General features: G+C 47.4%; 1 protein-coding gene and 1 gene segment (V, D, J or C); both read left to right on the top strand.

Moving 5' to 3' along the window:
- Positions 1 to 220: 220 nt before the first annotated feature.
- TP53RK (TP53 regulating kinase) lies at positions 221 to 6112 on the top strand. Its single transcript, XM_006132221.5, has 2 exons — positions 221 to 544; positions 5491 to 6112. The coding sequence occupies exons 1-2, from the start codon at positions 325 to 327 to the stop codon at positions 5967 to 5969; spliced, it is 699 nt and encodes a 232-aa protein (XP_006132283.1). The 5' UTR covers positions 221 to 324; the 3' UTR covers positions 5970 to 6112.
- Positions 6113 to 8644: 2532 nt separating this feature from the next.
- Positions 8645 to 20499, top strand: part of LOC102446625 (Ig mu chain C region-like) — a 28707-nt gene continuing 16852 nt past the window's right edge. The window contains 2 exon segments of the C gene segment in view: positions 8645 to 9883; positions 17691 to 18032. Of these exon segments, the coding sequence occupies positions 9568 to 9883; positions 17691 to 18032 (658 nt within the window).

Raw genomic sequence — 20499 nt, forward strand, 5'->3', positions numbered from 1 at the left:
CTTCAGTGCTGACCATTCACTTCCCCACCAAGTAACCAGTAATATCCGCCCCAGCTCCCCTCCAGGCAACTCTCCGAACAGGGACTTGTCGGGCAGGGGGCGCTGGAAGGAAGCCGACTGGGTGAGAAACTAGCTCAGTGGGGGGGTCCAGACACCGGACACCCTCCTGGGCGGTTCGGCTCTTCCCGGGGGCCGCACCCGAAACTTGCCGAGCGCCTCAGCAAGTCACGTAGTAGCGGCGGGCGGAGTCGTCTCTTCCCCCTCCCGCAGGCTGCGTTGGCCACGGAGCCGACGTGCGCCGGTAGCGTAGGGGCCGCCGCCATCATGGCCGCGGCCGGGAGCGAGGGGGCCCCGCCGCTGCCGGGGCTGCAGCTGGTGCAGCAGGGGGCCGAGGCGCGGCTCTACCGGGGACGCTTCCTGGGCCGAGCCGCCGTGGCCAAGCTCCGCTTCCCCAAGCGCTACCGGCACCCGGCGCTGGAGGAGCGGCTGAGCCGGCGGCGCACGGCGCAGGAGGCCCGCTCCTTGCTGCGCTGCCGCCGGGCAGGTGGGGCTGAGAGAGGGGGGCTCGGCTCAGGGGGCGCTGGGGTGTGTCTGGGGGCTCAGCAGCAGGGCCAGGAGGGGGTCTCAGTTGTGGGGTAGATGGTGGAGGAGAGGGCAGCTCCGTGGTGGGGCTGCTGGAGGAAGGATCTTGTCACGCTTCTGAGGAGGGCGCGGGATCTTTTCGAGGGGAACAGGCTGCTGGGGGTGTAAGGGAGTAGTCGAGTGGTGGATAGGCCTAGGCCACTGGCATTGCCTCCCCTCTCCCCTTTGCAGCCTCTGATACAGAGACAGCAAGGGAGGGAAGCAGGGGATGGCTTAAAACCTACTTACCGCCTCCCCCCCACGTCAGAGGCAGAAGCATGGGCAGGGTGGGAGGGTTCAGGGAAGGCTGTTGAAAAGACCCAAGCTCACCGTGAGCAGGGTCTGCTCCACATCCCACGGAGCAGTCTGTGTTTGTGGCCAGCCTGGGCCGCCGCAGACAGAGGCTGCTGGTCTGGTTCTCACTACATTTAAAATGCAGAGCTGCAGCGGAGGTAGCTCCCGGACCCAGTGCGAAGCCATGCTGGCTGTGAACACCGGCTGCTTCGGCAGCAGTTTCTGGCAGCAGCCCTGCGGACAGGGGCAGAGCATCCTCTGCTCACGGCAAGCCTGTGCCTGGGCTTGCTCGGTCCCAGGTCGTGCCCGGTCCCAGTCTGCTGCAGCTCTGCATTTTAAATGTAGTAAGAACTGCCCTATCTCTTACTACATTTAAAATCCAGAGCTGAAGCAGGGGTAGCTCCTGGACCTGGTGCGAGCTGGGACTAAGCTGGGTTTGCTCAGTCATGGCTCACGCCAGGTCAGGGACCGACTCCGGCTGCACCTCTGCAGTTTAAATGTAGCAGAGCTGTGCTTCCTGCGTGGCTGGCTCCTAGTACATTTAAGCTGCAGCGGGGTAACTCCTAGACCCGGTGCAAGCCGGGACTGAGCACCTTACCTTATCGACTAATCGTGTAGTCGATACAAATTGTATCGACTACACGATTAGTCAATTACCCACCTTTTAACATCCTTATATGCTGCATTTATTGAGAATACAATGGCAAAGCAGTTAGCATATGCTTACATGGACACACAGACACACCCACAGTCCCACCAGTCAATGTTATATTTACCAATCCATGCTCTGCGGCCAGTCAGATTCCTCACAAACAGAGGAGCTGGGTTCTGTTTGTCTGGACCGATGCTCCAGTCTTGGCAGGATGTCACCAAAAATTATGGCAAAGCAGCTCTCTCTCATAAGTTTTCCTTCACTGGAATCAGTAAATTTTGCATCATAGTGCTGTTTTTCTGATGGATGTTTGTGTCTGTCTGTTTTTCTTGCTCCTTATCTTCTTTGTTCTGCCATGCTAAGCTGGTTTCAATCATGGATATCTTGTCCCAGTTGATAAATGCTTTCCCTTTTTCAGAGCTGTCAGTCTGCCCACTGCTTACATTTCAATGAGGATAGACAGCAAACTCCGGCGCCTCTTCATCAGTCCTTGGCTTCTCCCTAGAACATCTAGTCCAGTGGCCTTCACATTTCTCTCTGACATTTCTCACTCTCACACATAATACAACGGCAAACAGAATTTTAAAAGAGCAATACATTCTTTTACTATGCTATATTACAATATCTACTTCAGAACTAAAAAACAAAATAACCATAAAAAAATCTAAATCTGTTTCTACTTCAAAATGGTTTGGCAGAGTATACAACTTAAAATATATTAAAACTTAATACATTAAGACTTAAATGCTTAGAATGTTATATCACTAAAAATAGGAAATAGAGATCTTTTTCTACTACAGACTGAGCTAAGGGAGAGAGAGGAGCTGCGTGTATGGAAGGTGTTTGGTATGGGCTGGGGAGGGGGTTGTGCCTTGAATGGAGCCATCGGCACCTCATTTTTCATAACCCCAGATAACCTTTCATAACCATTAGTGAAATTGAAACGCAACAAAAATGGACACCAAAGGGTTTAAAGCCCAGCACACAATTGTCCTGAGTGACTCGCTGCCACTGGATATTTTTTCCCTGCTGTATGTAGCTCTGGGATCCCCATTATTGTAGTATCTGAACATCTCACAATATTAATGTATTCATTTAGGCTTGATAGTATTTAGAAAGAGGCTTTGGGTTTTTCTGTATTTGGAAAGTAATGGGAATAGATATTCTCCAATAGGTTCCCGTGTGATTATTCTGAGATCTGGTCTACAATTAAAATGTAGAGCGATATAGCTATGTTGCTCAGAAGTGGGAAAAGTTCATACCTCTGAATGCAGTAGCTATTCAACCTGACTCCTGGTGCAAATGTGACTAGGTTGACGAATTATTTCCTTGACCTGGCTATCGTTGTTGGGAGGTGGCTTATCTACAGTGAGAGCAAAATCTTGCCTGTCGTTGGAAGACTGTATGCTATAGTACTCTCTGTAGTGTAGACAAGCCTGTATTCTGAAGTACTGTCAACTCAAGAAGCTACTGGAGGCTGTTGTGCCTTAAATTCACACACTGAAATAACTTTCAGGTCTAGACAGGTTATTCCTATTATCCATCCAAGAGCTTAAGTCAGTGGTGGGTAACCTGTGGCCTACAGGCTATTTTGTTTACCATTGCCCATGCACACAGGGTTGCCAGATCTCACTGGCTTTTGTCCACCTAGTTTTTTTACACACTGGTTTTACTAAAGTAATATGCACATAAAACAAGCACATGTGAAGCAAGGTGCATGCTGACTGCAAAGAATATTGACTGGGAGAGCTGTGCACTCCTTGTGCATCCTGTCAAAGCACTGCTACGGTTCAATAAGCACACCCTGCAAATTCTAGGTTCACAAGTGCAGATACCAAAACTACCTTATTCTGCATCACCATCTTGGTTATGAACAAGTGTTAAGAATATTCAAAGACTGAAGATCAGAGGGGATCAGTTTGATCACTGAAGATCAGAGGGGATCTGTATGATCATGGTCCGATCTCTGGTAAGGATGTAAAATCCTGTTTAATTAGTCAACCGGTTAAATGTTAAGTTTAGCTGGTTAACTGATTAAACGGGTGGGCTGGAGTGGCCTCTGTCCCTAAGGAAGTTAAGAAGCAGGTAACTGACTAATCGTGTAGTAGATACAATTTGTATCGACTACATGATTAGTCGATAAGAGGAGGTGGAGTCCAGGAGCTACCCCCACTGTGGCTCTGGCTCTGCAGCTTAAATGTATTAGGAGCCGGGTGCACAGGCAGTCCGGCTCCTACTACATTTAAAAGGCAGAGCTGCAGCTGAAATAGGTCCAGGAGTCAGCGTGAACTAGGACTGAGCGGTCCCAGCTCACGCCAGGTCCCAGACTGCTGCGCCTCTGCCTTTTAAATGTAGTAAGAGTTATCCAGGACTTTTAAGCGGGCTCCTGCTCTCTCCCCCCTTGCTGCCTCTGATACACAGCTAGCAAGGGGAGAGGGGTGCAAGTAGTGACTCGACTACCTGATAATCCTGGGCTTATCGGGTAGTCAATTACTTGCCTAGTTGCTTATATCCCTACCTGTGCTGCAGGCCGGGGCTGCTCCAGCCCAGCTGCTTCCAGTCTCACTTGGGCTGGGAGGTGGCAGCTGAGGGATATGAAGGGAGGATTTAAGAATACATAATGAAATGTCAAGGAATGGAAATTTAGAACTTGTCTACATTATGGGGAATGCAGTGGATGTACTCACATCCTATAGTGATAGAATAGGTTTTGTTGTTGCTGGTGCTGCTGTTGAAAAAACACCTCAATCAGTGACAGTGGCTAGGTTCGTGGAGGCATTTTTCTGTCCATCTAACTGTTTTATGCTGAAACATTGGCGTGGCTACAGTGGTTGTGTGGATTTTTCACACCCCTGAGTGCTGTAGCTCTTTTGATCTATGTTCTAAGGTCACATCTACATAGCAGCGTTATTTCAAAATAACATTGTTATTGCAAGCTATTATTTTGAGATAATGTCGAGCTGGAGGACTTCTTATTCTAACTCGTGTAACCCTCATTTTACAAGGAGTAAGGGAAGTCGAAGGAGGACTGTTCTTCCTTCGACTTCCTGCTGCGTAGACCGTGCCAAAAGCCGAATTAAGGTATTTAAATTTAAGGTATGCAATTGACGTAGCTGAAGTTGTGTAGCTTAATTCAACTTTAGCCCTGCTGTGTCTACACTGGCAAGTTATTCCGGAAAATCAGCCGCTTTTCCGGAAAAACTTGCCAGCTGTCTACACTGGCCACTTGAATTTCCGGAAAAGCACTGATGATCTAATGTAAAATCATCAGTGCTTTTCCGGAAAAACTATGCTTCTCCCGTTTGGGCAAAAGTCTTTTTCCGGAAAACTGTTCCGGAAAAGGGCCAGTATAGACAGCAAAGTAGTGTTTTCCGCAAAAAAGCCCCGATCGCGAAAATGACGATCGGGGCTCTTTTGTGGAAAAGCGCGTCTAGATTGGCCATGGACGCTTTTCCGGAAAAAATGCTTTCCCGGAAAAGCGTCCTGCCAATCTAGACGTGCTTTTCCGGAAATACTTTTAACGGAAAACCTTTTCCGTTAAAAGCATTTTCGGAAAATCATGCCAGTGTAGACGTAGTCTAAGAGTGTGGAACAGGAAGTAGTCGTATTCAAAAGTTGGGCTACTTAGTGCCCACTAGTGGTGAGGAAGAGTTAACCTGGATCTATAACTGATATTCTTTGAGATTTGTTGCTTGTGTCCATTCAACATAAGTGTGTGTGTGCTCTCCACATGCACCTGTACCAGAAGATTTTCCATGGAAAATTCTTCACTTGAAGAAGAATTTGAGCTTCTGTCCTGAGTCCAGGATTGCATTGTAAACTTCTAAGGGTGCATTTAATTTTATGCAATAAATTTTGAATTTTACAAAACTGAATATCTTATCTAAAGGCCAGCATTTCATCAACTCTTTTTTTTTCAATAGGGATAGCTGCACCAGTGGTTTACTTTGTGGATTATGTCTCCAACTGTATATATCTTGAAGATATTGTAGGAGCAACTACAGTTCGGGATTATATAACTTCTGTACAGCAAAGTGGAACGGATGCTAGCAACCTCTTTCTTTTAGCAGAAAAGATAGGTGAGGTTTTGGCACGAATGCATGATGAGGATCTTATCCATGGAGATCTTACAACTTCCAACATGCTTTTGCGAACACCAGTAGAAGAGCTGGATCTGGTGCTCATAGATTTTGGACTGAGTTTTATTTCTGGTCTTCCTGAGGATAAAGGAGTTGATTTGTATGTTTTGGAGAAGGCCTTTCTGAGCACTCATCCAAACACAGACGCTCTGTTTGAAGCCCTGCTGAAGAAGTACTCTGCTTCTTCTAAAAAATCAAGTCCTGTGATCAGAAAGCTGGATGAAGTACGACTAAGGGGAAGAAAAAGATCTATGGTTGGATAGAAGAGTTTGTGGGAGAGTAGGATAGATGCTAGGATCTCCTGTGATGTGGAGATCTGCTCGTGTGTGTTAGGTTTTATTTCATAATTCACCATTTTGGTAAATTTCATTGTCTTAAAAGTGTACAATAAACGAATATAATCTAACATGGTGTCATCCTTGTACAGCCATCAGACAGGTGACACAGAGTAACCAAGTTAAAGATAGATGATGGGAGCACAAGTGCAGAAGTAACAGCTGAGGTGGAGACAGTTGCTTTTCTTGTCTCCTATTAGATAACTCTTCTAGAAAAAGAAAAATCTAATAGTAGTAGTGTTTTTTGCTATGCATACATAGAACTTGTATCATTAGAGCACTAAGTGTTATATGCAGTATATTGGGCTCTCAGTTTTTCAATCAACTTTGTTTTCTTAATCAATAATCAGTTACACTAGTAATAAAAATGACATGTTCCTCTGCTGAGGATCTTCTAGTTAAACAAAAATGTTACAACTTTCCATGCAGAGTTGCTGTAAGGAGGAGTGATTCCATTATGACTGTTCAAGCCCCCAAAAACTGAACATTTTTATCTGAGTATAGCAACAGCAAAATTGCCATACTGGATCAGAGATGAGCTCCATCTACTCCGATATCCTGTTTCCAACAGTGGCTGATATCAGATACGTCAGAGGAAAATGTACTTCTGGATGAATTCTGCCCCCAAAATTAAAATTTGCATATTTTGTCAAACCAATATAGTCATGCCACTTTCAATTATTTTGGTAGTTTAAGACACCTGTAATCAAGAGTGTCTGTAACAATAGAGACGGCCAAGAAAGATTTCCCCTCAGGAGTGGGGAATTAAAGAAAACCGTAGGATACACCACTACTTATTCTGTTTTTTGCTTCTCATGTTTATGTGGCCCCCAACTAATTTTGCTGTGGGTCAGTGGCCCCTGACCCAAAAAAGGTTTCCCACCCCTATGTTTAGCTATCCTGGAAACAGCTCAAGTCATGCTTCCCCCCCTGGCAGGCCTTACCCCTTCTTTACCTAAATCTCTCCTCCCAAAAATCAGCACCTCTCCTTGCAGCTCCCAGCTGTTGCTTCTGCCTCTTCTCTTTTGTAGCTGCTTTGTAGGGAAGAGGCCTTACCGCACCATGTAACTGAGTAGGGCCAGTAAACCTGGGAACTGCAATGTGCCTCAGTCTCCTGGGCTCTACTGGATCCAGTGAGCAGCAGCTGTGCAGTGCCAATTCTGCACAAGGAAAAATGAAATTCTGTGCAGAACATTAATTCTGTGCAATGTCCTCATTGTGCAATGGTGCAGAATTCCTCCAGGAGTCAAATGTAAGAATTCTCCAGTACATAGATGTGGGCTAATCAGTCTTCCATATTGTGTGTTCATAGATCTAAACACACGTGTTACAGCACAATATTACTGTAAAACTTGGTATAGTCTTAAATATGAGTTGATGTACTTCCTGTAACACCTGCATACTCCCCCTCCCCCCACTGAGAACCACTGACATAGACAAGCCAGGTTTTTTTAGCTACTTTGTCACCTGTCGCAGCCTCTGTATCCCATAGTACTCCACGGCTACGTCTAGATTGCATCCCTTTTTCGTAAAAGGGATGCAAATTAGATGTATCGCAATTGCTAATGAAGCGGGGATTTAAATCTCCCCCACTTCATTAGCATAAAAATGGCTGCCGCTTTTTTTTTGGCACGGAGCTTCGCCGGAAAAAAGCGCCAGTCTAAACGCGGATCTTTCGGAATGAGATCCCTTATTCCTTATTTTAAGAGGGATAAGGGATCTTTCGGAAAAGGCTTTATTTTCCGAAAGATCCGCGTCTAGACTGGCGTTTTTTTCCGGCAAAGCTCCGTGCTGAAAAAAAGCGGCAGCCATTTTTATGCTAATGAAGCGGGGGAGATTTAAATCCCTGCTTCATTAGCAATTGCCATACGTCTAATTTGCATCCCTTTTACGAAAAAGGGATGCAATCTAGACGTAGCCCATCATTATCAAGGGTAAAGACAGAAGTTACATGTGCAGTAGCAGAAAATGTGAAGAAAATGCTAGCATTGGTTCACAATAGCAACAGAGTGTACTTTGGTGGTCTCATTCTTTTGACTTTATAGAGTTCTAATACACGCTCTTTGTGATCAGCAGGGAACTCAAGGAATAATTTTGGAGAGGTAGTAGGGTGATCCAGCTCAGAATAGGACTAAAGCCTGGGAATGTAGACTTCGCTGTCTTTCCACCAATTTTGAGTTGCTTTTTGATGTGGGTCTTCATTTTCTCTCTTCAGGTGGCCACTAAAGATCACCTCCCACTTAGGGCCCCAGTACACAGCAGGGCTAGAGCTAAAATAAGCTACACAACTTGAGCTATGTCAATTGTGTAGCTTAAGTCAAAATAGCTTATTTCGGCTTTTGGTGCTGTCTACACAGCAGGAAGTCTAAGGAAGAGCACTCTTCCTCCGACTTCCCTTACTCCTAAAATGAGGGTTACTGGAATCAGAGTCAGAAGTCCTCCAGATGGACATTATGTTGAAATAACTGCTTGTAGTGTAGATGTGGACTAGGCTATTTTGGAATAACATCAGTTATTAATACATAACACTGCTGTGTAGTGGTACTCTTACTGTCAGGGTGTCAGGGTGTGTGTGTGTGTGGCGGGGGGGGGGGAGGTTGGCTAATGCTCTTGTTCAAAATGCTCTCTTCCAAATGCTGTCTCTGTATGCTACTTGCTTACCAGGGTGCCATAGAGATGGCTGCCTGGGGTGCAGTGATAAAGTGTAAAAATACCTTAGAAAATTAAAAGATGGGTAGGGACATTCCTTTTTGAGGAAAGGATGGCGAAAGCAGAGATTACAACAGAGACATTAGTATTCATATCACAGGATCCGGATGCTGTTACCGCCAGGCAAATGCTCTTTAAGTTCCTTGCCTGGGAGTGGCTGGGATCGCCCTTGGCAGGAAAGTGAACAAAACAAGCAAGCATTTACACTGTCCCTTCCTCTGCCCTGGTTCTGTGCTCGGCTGCTTTCTACTCTTACGTGAGACTAAATAGAACCTGGGGGAACCAACCAAACCACCCACCCCTGAAATATCAGACCCCTGCAAGAGCGAAGCGGGCTGCAGAGGCCAGTGTTGAGAGAGGGACGGCTGAGAGTCCTGCGGGGGGCCGGGGAGTTTGCAGGCTGGGTAGCGCACAGCTCTAGCTGCAAGCCTATGAAAGGTTCCCACCCTCTGGGTATGCAGGGAATAGCGCAAATGGAGCCCCGAGTTTGGAGGCAGGCCCCTCGGTCTGAGGGAGGGAAGGCGGCCCCAGGGCTTGTTGTGGAGGGAAAGACGGGATCCCCCCCAATCGTTCAGTAATGGGAGCTCGAATCTGACACTCTAGAAGACGCTGCCATGTCAGTATTCGGCGCACGCAGTAACCCGAGCAGCTCAGTGGCTCAGCTTTAGCGGCGCAGCTTGGGAACAGAAAGAATCCGAGTTCGGGGCTGCTACCCACGTGCTTGGGCAAGCGTCCTAGCGCTTCGGGCTGCCAGTGCCCGACGCGTATTCACATTCTTGCCAGAGAAGTTTGCCCAGGTCAAGTGCCCAGTTCCCCTATGGGAGCCGGGTTCCACCGGCCGGGGGACAATTTTACTGGGAGACCCCGGCGAAGCGGCCTCGCCCCCTTTGCCCCTCATCTCCGGCCCTGGAGCGCTGCACGGACCCTGCGCCCCGCTATGTGCGGGCATCGCTCCGCTGTCCCGGCCCGGTGGGGGCGGGCGCTTACCGGGGCAAGGCGGCCCCTAGCGGCGCGGAGAGCTCGCAGTGCGGTTCAAAGTGCACCTGCCGCAGCGCCCTCCCGACGTCCCGCCCTGCCCAGTCCTGCCCGGGCCATGGAAGCGCTGCTCCTGCTGGCGCACCTCGTGGCTGCAGGTAGGGACACGCTGCCCGCGAACTGGCCCGGGCCTGGGCCCGGCGGGTGTATTTTCATCAATGCCCGGTCGCGGCCAGATGCCGCCGGTCGCGTTGGGCTGGAGCTGCTCCGTGCAGCCGGGACAGGGAGTCGGGGCTGTTCTCCCAGGAAGCGGCGGTTGTTCAGTGAGAGTAAAGGTGACCGTGGGGGGAGGGGAGAGGCTCGGGAGACGGCGATTTCCCCCCTAAATTAAAGCAGTTGGAGTTGAGGGAGACCGCAAGGCGAGGTAGGCCAGGGTAGAAGCTGGTGCCGGGCGTGGGGTGTAGCTAAGTACCACTGGAAGGTTTAGGCTTTTTAGCAACAAATGTCAGTTTCACGGTACACCCCGCAAACTGGCAAAACGTGCCCACGAGTAAGCATCACAATCTACAGCTCCTTGAAGTAAGGAAAATGCTGCCTGATAACTTCCAGGAGTCTACATGCTTTGAATTGGGCTTTGAGTGGATTAGTGAACGAGTGGGAGAAACAGGCATGATTGGTTTATGTAACATTTCCTTTGTATATTTTGACATGTAATATTGATAGTTTGTGTTTGAAGGGTTATAAACCTTTACCTTTTTGAATTCCAATATCTCTTTCCAGGCCCACTGTCCGGGTGGGGCAGAGGGGGCAGCTTCCCCGGGGACCAGGTAATGGCTGGCAGCTGGAGCCCCATGCGACATGCTTTGTGTGATGCTGAGGGCTGGCTGGGGAAGGCTAGCCCCCACCCTGGCCCTTTTTCCCAAGGCTTGGCCTTAGCCCCCCATCTTGCCCAAGGGCCTGGCAAGTCTGTTGGCCACCCTGCTGTTATCATTAAATAATTGTCCTCCATAATTTCCTGCAACTATACAAATTTAAAATAAATAAACATAGGAAAAAACATTTAAAGTTCATTATTTTGTGAAATTGGGCAAATTTAAGTTGATTAAAAATCTTTTAAAAATTCTCAAAAAATAAACCAATATTGTCTGTCAAAGTGTGTGTGTATAAATAAACCAAATTCTGTCAAGCCTAATTCTTTGTTTCTTGTAACTGCACCTGTAGTCCCCCTCCATGGTTCCTCTAGAACAGTGTTTCTCAAACTGTGCTCCGTGGAGCCCCAGGGCTCTGCGAGACATCTCCAGGGTCTCGGCGAGGCTGACAAACTGGAAACATCGATAGGTACAACACATGCAATCAGTGGACTACTGGGGCTCCGCATAAATTTTTACACATGTAAAGGGCTCTGGAGCCCAAGAAGTTTGAGAACCGCTGCTCTAGGACAGTGTTTCTCAACCAGTGGTACAAGTAACTTTAGACTCAAGAGAAGTCTAGGGGGTGAGTCAGCTCAATTGAAATTTAGAGAAAACTGAATTTTTGTTTTAGGTTTTACAGTGCTTTATTATTGTTGTACTTTTTACACCCAAAAGTTTAATCACCCACCCTGCTACAATTAAGTTGTTTAAACAAATGTGTTGCAATGGTAGAAAAAAATTATGCATGTCTGAAAACTGTAGGTACTGGGAGTACAGGCAGTCCCCGGGTTACGTGGATCCGACTTATGTCGGATCCCTACATAGGAACGGGGCTTTTCTCGCCGCGGAGGACGCGGGTGGCGGGACCACCGAGACGCACCGCGGTCCCGCCACCCGCGTCCTCCGTGGCGAGAAAAGCTGCTCTGCGTCTCCCTGGAGCAAAGCCGCGGAGGACGCGGGCGGCGGGACCGCGGTGCGTCTCGGTGGTCCAGCCGCCTGCGTCTCCCTGTTCTGCTGGGGGGGGGGGCGCAGCTAGTGCGCCCCCCCAGCAGACCAGGCTTTTCTTGCCGACGCCTGGGGTAGAGCAGCTGCGGGGCTGCCGGGTTGGTCCCACAGCACTGAGGTATGGCGCTACTGGACCAACCCAGCAGCACCCCAGCTGCTCTGTCCCAGGCGTCCCCAAGTCAGCCGCTGCTGAAACTGATCAGCTGCTGGTCAGTTGCTGCTGATCAGTTTCAGCAGTGGCTGACTTGGGGACTCCTGGGGTAGAGCAGCTGGGGTGCTGCCGGGTTGCTGCCCCAGGCGTGTCCGGCTGAATCTGGACGCCAGTTCCGACTTACATACAGATTCAACTTAAGAACAAACCTACAGTCTCTATCTTGTACGTAACCCGGGGACTGCCTGTACACTTTTTTTTTAAGAGGTACTTTTATAAAAAAAAGGTTGAGAAACACAGCTCTAGGACACTCACTCACAGTTTTCTGGTTCCCAGCCAGACCTGCATCTCTCCCGCTCTTGACAGGAGATTTTAAGGCTTCACAGCTTCATAGATTACCTGTGATATTCCCCAGCAAGGCAGACTGCCTAAATGGGAAAGTGTCTTCCCCTTGCTTTCTCCCTGAAGGCTGTAGCCGGTGTATTGCCCACAGTTATAAGTGACTATATTGCTCTTTCTAAGCAAGCAGATATATTCATAAGATAAAAGCATGACAGAGAAAACAACCAAAGAACTTACACACATGTTAAAATGGTTACCACAGGTCACCATTTTAGCTCCAACACCAGAACAAAGGCTGGGCAGAGCAGTGGTTTCTTTACACATCTTAGGCCTTTGATCTTCTACAATGGGAAATCAGCAAAGACCCTTTCCCCCGGTTTAGTTTAAAAAAGCTGAGAGTCTACACAATCTGTAAGCCTGCCAACAAGGTGGAGCAAATGGGGCAATTGACCAGAGGCCTGTGCAATTTAAAAAGACCTGGGGACCTGGCACTGCTACACTTCTGCCTGCTCTTGGGAAAGCAAAAGATATATTGGCATTAGAAAAGGTTCAGAGAAGAGCAACTAAAATGATTAGGGGTTTGGAACGAGTCTCATATGAGGAGAGATTAAAGAGACTAGGACTTTTCAGCTTGGAAAAGAGGAGACTAGGGGAAATATGATAGAGGCATATAAAATGATGAGGAGAAAGTGAATAAGGAAAAGTTATTTACTTGTTCCTATAATATAAGAAATGAAATTAATGGGCAGCAGGTTTAAAACAAATAAAGGGAAGTTATTCTTCACACAGCACATAGTCAATCTGTGGAACTCCTTGCCTGAGGAGGTTGTGAAGGCTAGGACTATAACAGGGTTTAAAAAAGAACTAGATAACCTCCATTAATTTAAGTCCATTAATGGCTATTAGCTAGGATGGGTAAGGAATGGTGTCCCTAGTCTCTGTTTGTCAGAGGCTGGAGATGGATGGCAGGAGAGAGATGGCTTGATCATTACCTGTTCGGTTCACTCCCTCTGGGGCACCTGGCATTGGCCACTGTCGACAGACAGGATACTGGGTTGGGTGGACCTTTGGTCTGAGCCGGTATGGCCATTCTTATGTTCTTATGTTCTCTCTTGATTCAAAGATACTTTTGATATGCCCCATGCAGGTTCTGGGGTGTGGGTAGTGGGCCCCGGAACCTGCATAGGACATATCAAAAGCGTTTTTTTTTGTTTTTGTTTTTTTTTTTGTTTTTTTAAATCACGAGATGCTGCTGCAGCATTTCCCCAGCAGGTAGGCTGGGTCTTGGGAAGAGAGCAGAGGCACGGTGTGTCTGCCCTGGGGTTCCTCCAAGCAAGTAGGAGATGGGTCTGGGCCTGCTCAAGGTTGGTATGTAAAATTCTGTTTAATTAGCCAACTGGTTAAATATATTGTCTAACCAATTAATTGATCAAAGGGGACACAAACGGGGGGCCGCTCCAGCCCAATTTGAGCAGGCCCTGTCTGTGATGGGTCAGGGTGCCCTTGAGGCAAGGGCTGCTCCGGTGTCCCAGTTGTCTACAGGAGGTTGACAGAGGCTGCATTGGCAGGGATGCTGGAGCATCCCCTATCTGCGGGGTCCCCCTTGGGGCTGGAGCAGCCCCCTGCCCAAGGCAAACAGGGAACTGCTCCAGTCCCTACCAGTTAACCGGGTTAAATGGTGAAACCTTCACATCCCTAGCTCAGGGCTTTTCTGGTGGGGCTTATTGTGGGAGTGGGGGGAAGGCTTGTGGGCTCAGCCAAGACCTTGGATCAGGGGGCCCACTGATTTCTGCTCCAGGGCCTGGAATTGCTGTCGGTGGGCCTGATAACCCAGATAATGTACATTAGCCGCACCTCCCCAGGCACTGCAGTTAATGCTTATTGTCCCAAAAATCTATACTTGTCTGACTGGCTTGTTTGAACTCCCAGTTCTTAGATTTGTCACATCTGCCCCTAGAGTGGTTACATGAACTTAATACAATAAGGTCTTTATTGCAGGACATTGACATATCTGTCACAAGTGGTGCTAGATAAATTTTGGCCAAACAAATAATAGGTCCCTCCCTCCTCAAAAGAGTTTACCTTCCAGAGATATGTGTTGCTGTGTTGCAACACAATCTTCAGCAAACACAGAGTGGCAGAGTAACTAATATTTGGAATGCTTCACAGAACAGGGCTAGAAAAGTAACAGTATTTCACACACTTGTAAGTTGTTACACATTCCAATCTTAAAATGAAGCCAAATTTGCCCCCAGATGTCTTCAGCTTCCAAGTTTGAGGGTTTCAGTTTTAAGGGCCACATTCTGTTCTTATAGGCTCCTGTTAATTTCACTGGAGATTCCTGTTTTCAGGCGCACTGAGAACAGAATGTGGCCTGAAGAGCTGTGCTATAATAATACACAAATAAACAAATTAATCTGAATCAGAGGTGAAGGTAAGCGGGTGCGCCCTGGTGCGCAGCTCCGGCAAGAGCTGGGTGAGCTATGGCAAAAGCCAGCAGGGAGCTATTTAAAGAACTGGCAGGGACCCGGGTTGCAATAGAACAGTACCTGTAAGAAATTTTAAGTTACTTTCACCGCTGATCTGAATTCAAAGGAGATAACATGAATACCATTCTGAACACTTGCCTATGGGGGTGGGTGGGAGGTTCTAATGGGGGGCAGGGAGAGAAAAGGGAAGTGTTATGTCCATTAAGAACTGTCTAAGACTACGTCTAGACTGCAGGCTTCTTTTGGAAGAAGTTTTTTCTGAAGAGATCTTTTGGAAAAACATCTTCTGCAAGAGAGTGTCCACACTGCAAAAGCGAATTGAGAAAGCGATCTGCTTTTTCAAAAGAGACTGAATGGCCGATCTTGCATATAAGCTGTGATTGCTATGGACGGAATGGCCACCAGGGCACCTGTGCTTTTTCCTCTTCTCTTCTTCCGAAAGAACTCCCTCTTTTTACAAAAGAGCTCTTGGGGTTGGGGGGAGGCAAGTTGCTTCTCAGTTTAAATCTCAGTGGTAATCACAGGGATAGCATCACTGCTAGGGGTTACCAGGAAGTCATTTAAAAAACAAAACAAAAAAAACGGACACGCTTCATGGGGGGAGGGAGGAGAGAAGGACCGGCCAGGAGGGGAGCGGTGCTGGCCGGGGGGGGGGGAGGGAGGCTGGAAACAGCTAATGGGGGAGCAATTGGGCTGGCTGGGAGAGACAGGGGGGCCAACGGGAAGAGGAGCTGGTTGGGGGGGCGGGCGGGCGGAACGGGGCTGGCCACGGGATATCGGGGGAGGGGAACCGGCCGGGAGGAAGGGGGGGCGGGAAGCACAACTGGGAGATCGGGGAGCGTGAGGATGGTCGGGAGGGGGGGTGGGAAGCAGAGCTGGTGGGGGGGGGGGGCTGCAGTGGCACTGGCCAGGGGAGATCAGGAAGAGGAGCGGGCCAGTGGGAAGCAGAGCTGGCAGGGGTGCAGCGGCGCTGGCCAGGGGAGATCAGGAAGAGGAACAGGCCGGCAGGAAGCAGAGCTGGGAGGTGATGCAGGGGGGCTGGCCAGGGAAGATCAGGAGGGGAAGTGGGAGAGAACCGGCTGGCCAGGAAGGGAGGGGGTGTGAGCAAATCGGCCGGCGGGAAGCAGGACTGACCCGGGCACTTGCTGCCTGTCCCACGCAGGCTCCTGGTGACGCACGAGTGAGGAGGAGGCTTTCCCTCCTCCTTAAATTCAACCAACTGAGGGCTCCTGGTGGCAATTGTGATCCCACCTCCCAGCTGGGACTCCCACCCATGCCAGACTTCCATCTGGTGTGCAGCCAGAAACATCAGAACCCCCCCCCCTTTTTTTTTTAAACACCGGACAGAGCGTGCAAATACCAGACTGTCTGGTACAATACCGGACACCTGGCAACCCTATCCATAGCAGATCTTTTACACATTGGAAATAGATGTTCTACAGACAGAACTGCATGACAATGGCTTAGAACAGCAAACAGGACAACCATTAGCTTGAATTCTAGTCAGCTTAACAAATAAACATTGTTTCAGGTCTTGATCTCTTGAGTCTGGATTGTGATTTCTTACAATGACATTTTCTAGACTCACAAAGGAAACTCTAAGATCATGATTCAGCATTTCTTTCAGCTGGCATGAATCCTACTCCTATGCAATACCCCATTGACTTCAATGGGGCTGTGCATAGATGCTGACATCTTTGTTAGCTGATCTGATTGCAGGTTTGAGACCTGTGGCTGGCTTCATGTGCTGCCAAAGGCATGGAACAAACAAACAAACAAACAAAAAAATGAATCCTATTCCCTTCTCTAATCCTTTTCAGGTGTTACTTGTAACAAAGGTAAGTAAATACATTTTAAACAGATGTGTGATTTTTATGTTACCCCTGTCCCATTGAGTAAACAATGAAACATTTGGTGCTGAAAAGCATCAATCTACTGGTTGCCTCATCTAAAAAAAAAGATATATTAGTGTTAGGAAATGTACAGAGAAGAGCAAAAAGAACTTAAACTGCAGCAAGGGAGGTTTAGGTGGGACTTTAGGAAAAACTTCCTAACTGTCAGGGTGGTTAAGTGCTGGAATAAATTGCCCAGGGAGGTTGTGGAATCTCCATCACTGGAGATATTTAAGAGAAGGTTAGACAGACACCTGTCAGCGATGATCTATATTCTACACCATGCTTGGTCCTGCCATAAGGGCAGGGGACTGGACTCGATGACCTCTTGAGGTCCCTTCCAGTTCTAGGATTCTGTGGTTCTAAGAATGATTAGGAGTAGAGAACAACTTCTCTGGGAGAGATTCAAAAGACTGGGACAATTCAGCTTGGCAGGGAATATAATACAGTCTGTAAAAATCATGCCTGGCGTGGAGAAAGTGAATAGGGAAGTGTTATTTACCCCATCACATAACACAAGAATTAGGAGTAATTTTATAATTAATAGGCAGCAGATTTAAAACAAACAAAAGGAAGTATTTTTTCACATAATGCACAGAAAAAGTATGGAACTCGTTGCAGGGGATGTTGTGAAGGCCAAAATAATAACTGGTCTGAAAAAAATTCGATAAGTTCATGGTTATGAACTATGGCTATTAGCCAAAATAGTCAGGGATGCAGCCTGATGCTCCCAGTGTCCCTAAACCTCTAACTGCTAGAAGCTGGAACTGAAAGACAAGAGATGGATCATTGAAATTGCCCTGTTCTGTTCATTCTCTCTGAAGCATCTGGCTCTGGCCTTTGTTTAAAAAAAAGGGGCTTCTGGGCTAGATGGATAATTGCCCTGACTCTATGGCCATTCTTATGTTCTATGTTCTTATAGGACCCAGTTCCTGAAAGCATTAATTTCCCTAGGATACGTGTCTGAAGGCTTTGATTTATCCATAGGACAGGTACAATCCTGGAAGTACAAATGTCCCCACCCCAATACAGTGATGTGTCTCCACCCTGATCCTAGACAGGCCTTTAGTTAGGACTCGGAGAGAGAATTGAGTCTGTATAATCCTTTTGCTCCCTTTGCTGTTGCTGAGACTGTTAGTCAATGCCAATTGTATGTTCATTTGTTTTATTTTTAGCTACATTGGAAATCAAAACCAGTCCTTCTCCGGTCTTCTGTCTAGTGGACAAACACATTGAGTTGCATTGTAATTTTACAATCTGGAAGAGTGTCCAGTTGGAGGATGTGGCAGTGAAATGGACCTTAAACAATGAATTTGGAGAGAAGCCAGTGTACCAGTTTGATGGAAAGCATACGTTATATCACCGGAAGGGGGTCTTGGTGAATCCTGAATTACTGACCCAGGGCAGTGCATCCCTGAACCTGCATAATGTGACAGTAGATGACGAAGGGGTCTACACATGTACGGTTTTGATATCGCCACAATATGGAAGTGGAACAGTCCGGCTCCAAGTTAGAGGTATTCAGAACTGTTAGCTATAAAAGAGAAATAATTTGCAGCCAACGTGTAACTTTGAAACCAGTCTAAAATTAAGACTTGATGCTGTGATGTAATGTAACAGTAATGTTATTGTAGCATTAGAGCATTTTCATCTTCAGGAATTGCAACTTGTTTCATAAACTATCAAGTCAGGGAATTGGGACAAGAAGGTGTCAGATAAATGGGAGTATATTGTATGAATAAACTCATTTTATGGGTGGGAGAAACTGAGCTATAGAGAAAACTGACCTGTCCAGAGTCACACAGTGAACCCATGATAGAACTGGGACTAGAACAGAGAGGACTGATTTCCTATCCCCAGCTTGCACTAACCACTGGATAGGAAGTGACTTTTTTGCAATAGGAGCACTGAACATTAAGCAAATCCCTGTAATTTTCCTTGCCATTGCCTACAGCCAGCTGTTCATTCCCCACTGACGGTGTTGAATTCTTTTTAGGCACTTGCTTGAAGATAATTGCAGTAAGTGTTCCTTAGGGGCAGGCACCATTTCAGATTTTGATGGGGAGGGCACGACCTGTGCATGCTGTGATGTGGGGGAAAGATTGAAAGCATGGGGGGGGGGGGCAGACTGAGGACAAGGGCTTCAGCAGTGTTACTGAGCATGCTCAGTACAAGCCAAGCACCAAATGGGAAGGGGGGAAACCAAGCCCATCTGCTCTCTTCCCCCCCCACCCACGCATCATCTCTATCCAGGGGCTACCAATGTACTGGGAAATTCTACTTTTTTTGGCAGACAATGTAGTAGTTAGCTGACAGGAGCACTGTATCTAATCCCTATATAAAAGAAACAAATAAATATTAGACCCACTCAGTTCTAAACACTAACATATTCTCACATCCTGTGGCAGGTCACTTAAGGGACACTGGTTAACCTTAACATTTTAATGTATATTCTTATTTTGTTACTAACTCCGTGGAGAGAGAGAGAGAGACCCCATCATAACTCCTGGGCTCTATCTCATCTCTGGAAGGGAAGTGAGGTCTAGTGGGTTACAGCAAGGGGACAGATACATTTCAGCACTATTTAAGAACATCAGCAGGGCTCTCCGAACCGCGGCGAGCCCCACTCGCCAGTCGCGCTGTCCGGCTTGCAATCTTCTGGGTTGCAATCTACTCGTCACAGGCAAGTAGATTGCATTAGTTGTCGAGCCCTGAACATCAGAATGGCCATACTGGGTCAGACCAAAGGTCCTTCTATCCCAGTATCCTGTCTTCCAACAGTGGCATCAGAGGGAATAAACAGAAGAGGCGATCATCATGATTCATCCCCTACCACCCATTCCCAGCTTCCGGCAAACAGAAGCCAGGGACACCATCCCTGCCCATTCTGGCTTAGTAGCCATTGCTGGACCTCTCCCCCTTGAACTTCTTTTGTTCTTATTGGGCTTTTCTACCATCTCCTGGCAAAGAGTTCCACAAGTTGATTGTGGGAAAAAATTGATTTTGTTTGTTTTAAATCTGCTGCCTATAAATTGAATTGGGTCAGCTTCTTGTGTTATGTTAGCGAAGGAATAAATGACATTTCCTTATTCTATTTTTCCATGACATTCCTGATTTCTAGACCTCTAACATGTCCAGGGCTTTTTTTGTAACGGTTCGCTCCAGGACAGGTACCAGCACCTATTTTATCATCTTAACTGAATTGAATAAGATTCCCCCCTGGCATACTGGCACCTATTTCCTGTTTCCTGGGGTGGCTTGGCTCCAGACGGAAGCATGCCCGGGACACGTGGCTCTTAAAGGGGCCATGACCGCATTTCGGCCCCCAGCATGGGTTCTTGGGGTTTTTTTTAGCTCAATAACTTTGAGCCTGGAGTACTGGCACCTTTTTTCTTACAAAAAAAAAAAGCACTGAACATGTCTAATGTCTAATACTAGGAGGGTGGTGAAGTACTGAAATGGGTTACCTAGGGAGGTGATGGTCTTTCCATCCCTAGAGGTTTTTAAGTCCTGGCTTGACAAAGCCCCAGCTGGGATGATTTAGCTGTGGGTGGTCTTGCTTTGGGGAGGGGGCTGGACTTGATGACCTCCTGAGCTCTCTTCCAGCCTTAGGATTCTATGATTCTATGTCCCCCCCACCCTTTAGTCATTTCTTTTCCAAGCTGAAAAGTCCCAGTCTTGTTAATCTCTCCTCATATGGAAGCTGTTCCTTACCCCGTATCATTTCTGTTGCCCTTTCTGTACCTTTTCCAAATCCAGGACATCTGTTTTAGATGGGTTGACCAGATCTGCATACAGTATTCAAGATGTGGGCATACAATGACTTTATGTAGAGGCAATATGGTATTTTGTCTTATCTGTTCTTTTCCTAATGATTCCCAGTATTCTGTTAGCTTTTTAGTTTTTAGACGGCCACTGAAAACATCTGTTCAATGTGCAGGAACTATCCCCAATGATTCCAAGATCTCTTTCTTGAATGGTTAC

Source organism: Pelodiscus sinensis, chromosome 17 (assembly GCF_052426305.1).
Source record: "Pelodiscus sinensis isolate ZL-2025 chromosome 17, ASM5242630v1, whole genome shotgun sequence".
Lineage (NCBI taxonomy): Eukaryota > Metazoa > Chordata > Testudines > Trionychidae > Pelodiscus > Pelodiscus sinensis.

Excerpts from the sequence above, each read along its gene's own strand:
- TP53RK (XM_006132221.5), top strand. The coding sequence starts at position 325 with ATGGCCGCGGCCGGGAGCGAGGGGGCCCCGCCGCTGCCGGGGCTGCAG. Across the intron at positions 545-5,490 it reads GCTGCGCTGCCGCCGGGCAG|GGATAGCTGCACCAGTGGTT; the intron begins GTGGGGCTGAGA and ends TTTTTTCAATAG.